We start from the raw sequence: 6,720 nt of genomic DNA on the forward strand, positions 1-6,720 counted from the left end.
GAGTACTGCAAAGATGTATCTTAAAGAGATGTGAGGAAGGTCATGGCAGGAGGGTAGGATGGAGGACTGAATCTGCTGGTCAAGAGCCATGGTACAGGCAGGCAAAGATCACCGTGTACCAATGTCTTGGAAATACAGCTTTGAGACATCAAAGAATAAGATGTCAGAAGCCAACAATGTCCTGGCAGAAGGTGACAGGAAGAGAGAGGAATGAAACGGTATTTATTAACAGCGGAAGCCTCTGCCCATCTTCAAGAACACCTCCTCCCTTGCCATCTGGATGGGGCCATTGGCACGTGTCCTGGTGGGCCTGGAATTCCCCGAGTAGCTTGGTCCACACAAATGGCCCCCTAAACCCATACAGAAATGGCAAAACTTCAAAAGAAAAAAAAAAAAGGAAAAATACAGTTTCTATGTCATGTAAAATTTTCAGGGATTGGCTGTAGGAAGAATGGAGCTGAGGGCCAAAGTTCTGAAATTACTTCCTCTTTTTCTTGGGAGGCGCAGAGCTGTGTCTGGAACCTCGGTTAGAGCCTCGGCCTGAACTGTGCACAGATGCCTTCCTCTTCCGGCTCATACTTCGACTCTGTTCTTCTTCTTCCTCATAGCGGCTTTCACGGTCAGCTTTTCGGGCTTCTTCCTCCAGTTCGTCCCAATCCTTTCCACTCCCTTCTTCACTGCCCAATGATTCCTTGGAATAATCTGATTCTTCAGCTTCTGATGAATAATCTTCATCACTGTCCTCCTCCTCTTCTTCATAGTCTTCCTCTGAAGGATTAAAAGTCTCATCTTCGATTTCAGACTCGGAATCCCCTTCCTCAGCATCACTCCCCTCACCCTCAGGTTCCAGGAAAGACCAGCCACCTTGTTCAAAGAAGCCCTCAGGGTCATCAACAATGGTCTTCATAATTTTAGTCCAGTTGAGGGACTGTACTCCTTCTGTGTATTTTAGGTCACAGGAATTTAACCATTCCTTGATGGGGTCAAGAGAGGCAACAGGAATCGCATTGATCATTGTCACTTTCTTGCTGTAGTCCTTGTAGACGATCACCATGTCAAAGTTCTTCAGGTGAAACTGGACTCGCTCAAAGTGAATCAGCTCCACTTCATCCAACGTCACCACAAAAGGTGGCCATTCTGTAGCATTTACCAGCGCACTACTAGTAGGCTGAAGGAGGCAGGTACTCCTATAGGGAGCACCATTAAATCCCAAGTCCCTAAAAGGCACTTCAAATTCCAGTTCCTCCTTTGTTAGAGCCTCTACTTTTTCAATGAAATTTTTAAAGGCTGTTTTCAGTTTGTGCCTCATTTCTCTTTCCATCTGCTCAGCATAGAGGTCATCTCGGTCATGCATATGCTGATGTTTCCCCAAGTCTGTGGTGATCTCCCCGACTTCTGTGTAGAACTGCACATCTGTGTGCCGCTTCTTCCCAAACATGATGGCATTCTTGAGGTGAAAGTGCAAGACAATAATCATTTCCCCATCACATGGCTGGAACAAAGCATGCTTGATGTTATTGTACAAAATATCCACTTTGTCTCCTCGGACAGACGTGAAGCGAAAACCATTGACATGGGCCTCCAGTGAGCCTTGCATCCTCTTTTGGGCAATGTTTGGGTGAATGTACAGATCTTTCAGTTTGGGATTACTCCGGTTTAGATTGATCACCAGTGAATCTTGTTTCACAATGCCCTCCTTCTCTTTCTCTTCGGCTTCTCGAGTCTTATAACGCTTCTGCACTTCTTTTATAATTCGGAAAGCATTCTGAAGGTTCAAGGCTGGAACTGTCTGTTCTCCAGGTGCCTTCATATTTGAAGCTCGGTATGTAATTTCCTTGACAAAAGTGGCTTCTGGGTTGGGAAAGATGTTGCCCTCATTCCTGCCCAGAGCACTGCCTGGGCAATAGAAGTTGATTCGCAAGTAAGTATAATCTCCTTCCACAGACATACTTATATTCTTGATTGTGGCAATGTGAAAAGGTGTCGCAATGCCAAACACAGGCATTATTACAGTCTCGTATTTTTTTATCAATATAGATCTTCATTTCCCGAATGTGTGGTTCCTTAGGCATCAAAGATGGGTTTTTATAGGACACATTAGATTTACGAGCTTTCTGAATCTGCTGTTCCCCTTTTTGTTCAGTTAATCGCCTCTTTGCTTCCTCATTGAGTTGAGCTGCCAGTTCTTTTTGATGGGCTCTTCGCTTCTCTTCTGCAGTCATCTCATTTCGTGTTCTTTCCGTAAGTAAAGCTGCTCTGGAACCTCTTCCCAACAGGTCCTCAGCTTCATCTTTCTCCTCTTCCTCTTCTTCCTCATCCTCATTCTTTAGAAAAATCCCTACGTTCTTCACTTTCTTCTTCACAGAAGTGAGAACGGTAGCTGGGCCATCCTCATCCACAAGCACTGTGTCTCCAATGAACAGGGCATAAGTTTTCTCTTCTGGTTTCTTCCCTTCCTTGTTAGTCAAATCTGAGAATCCCAAATTGATGCTGAAAACCATCCCTTTCTTTAGTTTGTACTGATTTTTACTATTAATTACTAAAGAACCTTCACGGAATTCAATGCCCATTCCAAACCCTAGGTTTTTGGTAATTTTGTTCAGCAGCTCTGGCTTCTGCTTTTTAACCACATCCATGACAGCATTATATACATCACATATCTTCACACCATGTCTTAGTTCCTTTAGCAGCTCCTCTTGCAGCTGAAGCAAAAAGTTGTAATTTTCTTGAACCTCCTGCGAAGGATCAACCATCAAAGTGCGAACAAGGTTTGAGCAGTAAGATTTGAAGCGAATACCCATGGCACAGGTAATGGCCCCAAAATGCATATGATTCTTGTCACTCACTACACTGAACTTGAGGTTATAGTTGCCACCACTCTGAATGATAGGAGGGTAACACATTTCCACAGTAGAAGGGTCTGCCCCAGCTAGGTATTTTTTCTCTTCTATGGCCTTTTCCACAGACTCAGCCAGTTTGCTGTGTCGAACTTTCTCATCTGCATCAACTATTTCCATGACTCTTTCCTTGAAGAATTTGTTGAAGACCTCAGAGGTGATGCTAGCTGCTTTTTTCATTAGATTGAGCTCTCCATCCTCCTTTACAGCAATGGTATAGGCCACAACTGCACTGATGTCTATTTTGTCAAAGCCCTCTTTGTTGAGGCAGTCATTCCAGCTCTTCATGAACTCTCCTGGAAATTTGTCTTTGCTGAACACTCCGATCTTCTTGCCATTCTTGCTTTCTTTAATGGCTTCAATCATTTTGTCAAAGCTGCCCTTGTTACTTTCATTCTTTTCTCGTACGAGTAGTGTGATGGCAGGGGCTCCTTTAGCATTCTCATTGCCCTTAGTGTTGGCAATCTGTTTCAAGAACTCCACTTTTTTCTTGCTGGCCATAAAGATGATTTTGTCATCACAGAATACCATGATAGTATCAGTTAGTTCATAACCAAAGAGCCATGTCTGTAAGGCAGTTGATTTGGCATAAACAATTTCTTCATCAACACCCACTGATACAACAATGGCATCAACATTGGCATACTCATCTTCTCCTTTCCTCCAATTGCTGTACAGTCTCTTCACTCGTCGATAATAAGCGTCTTTGTCGAGAGTTACAGCCATAGCCACAGACGCCGCTTCTCCTCGGGTTCCGAGAATCACGCGAGGTCCCGGCTCCGCCACCCCTCTCCGAGAAGCCCTATCTTTAAACCGAAGATTATTCTCTCCCAATCTTGACTCTCTGTTTTCTACCTCAGAACACCTCTATTTCCTCCTTTCCCCTTCTCTTCCCAATCCAATTCTGTGAATCCTTGTAGGTGTCTGAGATACGGAGAACACTCTGGGAACAGACAGCTGCGTAGATCTGTCTCTCTCCTCTTGAGTCCCCCTTTTTCTCCTCCTGCTCATCTCTATCTCCCTCCTCCCTTTTCTCCTGTTCATGTAACTCTGTGAACCTCTCTGGGTGTCCCTAACGGGGGAGAAACTTTTCGCCATTAACCTAGAAGTTTTATTATCAGTGCTGTATAGTTGGAGAAGTCCTGAGACTACAGGAAGAATAAAACTGAAATCCAGAGGCAGGAAACTTAAGCCCAAAACCTGAGAACACCAGAAAACTCCTGACTACATGGAACTTTAAGCAATAAGTGACCGTCCAAAAGCCTCCATACCTACACTGAAACCAACCACCACCCAAGAGCCAGTAAGTTTTAGAGCAAGACATACCACGCAAATTCTCCAGCAACACAGGAACATAGCCCCGAATGTCAACATACAGGCTGCCCAAGGTGACACCTAACACATAGACCCATCTCAAAACTCATTACTGGGCACTCCATTGCTCTCCAAAAAGAAGAAATCAAGTTCCACGCACCAGTACACTGACGCAAGCTTCCCTAACCGGGAAACCTTGACAAGCCAATCGTCTAGCCCCACCCACTGGGTAAATCCTCCACAATAAAAAGGAACCACAGACCTCCAGAATACAGAAAGTCCACTCCAGACACAGCAATCTAAACAAGATGAAAAGGCAAAGAAATACCCAACAAGTAAAGGAACATGAAAAATGCCCACCAAGTCAAACAAAAGAGGAGGAGATAGGGAATCTACCTGAAAAAGAATTTAGAATAATGATAATAAAAATGATCCAAAATCTTGAAAACAAAATGGAGTTACAGATAAATAGCCTGGAGACAAAGATTGAAAAGATACAAGAATTGTTTAATAAAGACCTAGAAGAAATAAAAAAGAGTCAATTAAAAATGAACAATGCAATGAATGAGATCAAAAACACTTTGGAGGGAACCAAGAGTAGAATAACGGAGGCAGAAGATAGGATAAGTGAGGTAGAAGATAAAATGGTGGAAATAAATGAAGCAGAGAGGAAAAAAGAAAAAAGGATCAAAAGAAATGAGGACAACCTCAGGGACCTCTGGGACAATGTGAAACGCCCCAACATTCGAATCATAGGAGTCCCAGAAGAAGAAGACAAAAAGAAAGGCCATGAGAAAATACTCGAGGAGATAATAGCTGAAAACTTCCCTAAAATGGGGAAGGAAATAGCCACCCAAGTCCAAGAAACCCAGAGAGTCCCAAACAGGATAAACCCAAGGCGAAACACCCCAAGACACATATTAATCAAACTAACAAAGATCAAACACAAAGAACAAATATTAAAAGCAGCAAGGGAAAAACAACAAATAACACACAAAGGGATTCCCATAAGGATAACAGCTGATCTATCAATAGAAACCCTCCAGGCCAGAAGGGAATGGCAGGACGTCCTGAAAGTAATGAAAGAGAATAACCTACAACCTAGATTACTGTATCCAGCAAGGATCTCATTCAGATATGAAGGAGAACTCAAAAGCTTTACAGATAAGCAAAAGCTGAGAGAATTCAGCACCACCAAACCAGCTCTTCAACAAATGCTAAAGGATCTTCTCTAGACAGGAAATGCAGAAAGGTTGTATAAACGTGAACCCAAAACAACAAAGTAAATGGCAACGGGACCACACCTATCAATAATTACCTTAAATGTAAATGGGTTGAATGCCCCAACCAAAAGACAAAGATTGGCTGAATGGATACAAAAACAAGACCCCTATATATGCTGTCTACAAGAGACCCACCTCAAAACAAGAGACACATACAGACTAAAAGTGAAGGGCTGGAAAAAATATTTCACGCAAACGGAGACCAAAAGAAAGCAGGAGTTGCAATACTCATATCAGATAAAATAGACTTTCAAATAAAAGCTGTGAAAAGAGACAAAGAAGGACACTACATAATGATCAAAGGATCAATCCAAGAAGAAGATATAACAATTATAAATATATATGCACCCAACATAGGAGCACCACAATATGTATGGCAAACACTAACGAGTATGAAAGAGGAAATTAATAGTAACACAATAATAGTGGGAGACTTTAATACCCCACTCACAACTATGAATAGATCAACTAAACAGAAAATTAACAAGGAAACACAAACCTTAAATGACACAATGGACCAGCTAGACCTAATTGATATCTATAGGACATTTCACCCCAAAACAATCAATTTCACCTTTTTCTCAAGTGCACACGGAACCTTCTCCAGAATAGATAGAATCCTAGGCCATAAATCTAGCCTTGGTAAATTCAAAAAAATTAAAATCATTCCAGTCATCTTTTCTGACCACAATGCAGTAAGACTAGATCTCAATTACAGGAAAAAAAACTATTAAAAATTCAAACATATGGAGGCTAAATAACACGCTTCTAAATAAACAACAAATCATAGAAAAAATCAAAAAAAGAAATCAAAAATGTTATAGAAATGAAATGGGAAAAAAAAAAAAAAATGAAAACCACAAGGAACCCAAAAACCCTATGGGAAACCCACCCCTTTGTAAAAAGCAGTGTAAGGGGAAGGTCATGAGCTTACAGGCTTACATCAAGAAAACAGAAAAAAGCCAATAAATAACCTAACTCTACACCTAAAGCAATTAGAGAAGGAAGAAATGAAGAACCCCAGGGTTAGCAGAAGGAAAGAAATCCTAAAAATCAGGGCAGAAATAAATGCAAAAGAAACTAAAGAGACCATAGCAAAAATCAACAAAGCTAAAAGCTGGTTTTTTGAAAAAATAAACAAAATTGACAAACCATTAGCAAGACTCATTAAGAAACAAAGAGAGAAGAACCAAATTAACAAAATTAGAAATGAAAATGGAGAGATC

At 41.5% G+C, this 6,720-nt stretch overlaps 1 protein-coding gene across 1 annotated transcript; it reads right to left on the reverse strand.

Annotated features, from left to right (window-relative positions):
- Nucleotides 1–207: 207 nt before the first annotated feature.
- On the reverse strand, nucleotides 208–3,690 carry LOC122455291 (FACT complex subunit SPT16-like). The gene is given in 2 exon segments (XM_043490299.1): nucleotides 208–2,026; nucleotides 2,028–3,690. Coding segments are annotated over 2 exon segments (3,144 nt in total). The 5' UTR covers nucleotides 3,624–3,690; the 3' UTR covers nucleotides 208–478.
- Nucleotides 3,691–6,720: the final 3,030 nt, after the last annotated feature.

This window comes from Cervus canadensis, chromosome 17 (assembly GCF_019320065.1).
Source record: "Cervus canadensis isolate Bull #8, Minnesota chromosome 17, ASM1932006v1, whole genome shotgun sequence".
Classification (NCBI taxonomy): domain Eukaryota; kingdom Metazoa; phylum Chordata; class Mammalia; order Artiodactyla; family Cervidae; genus Cervus; species Cervus canadensis.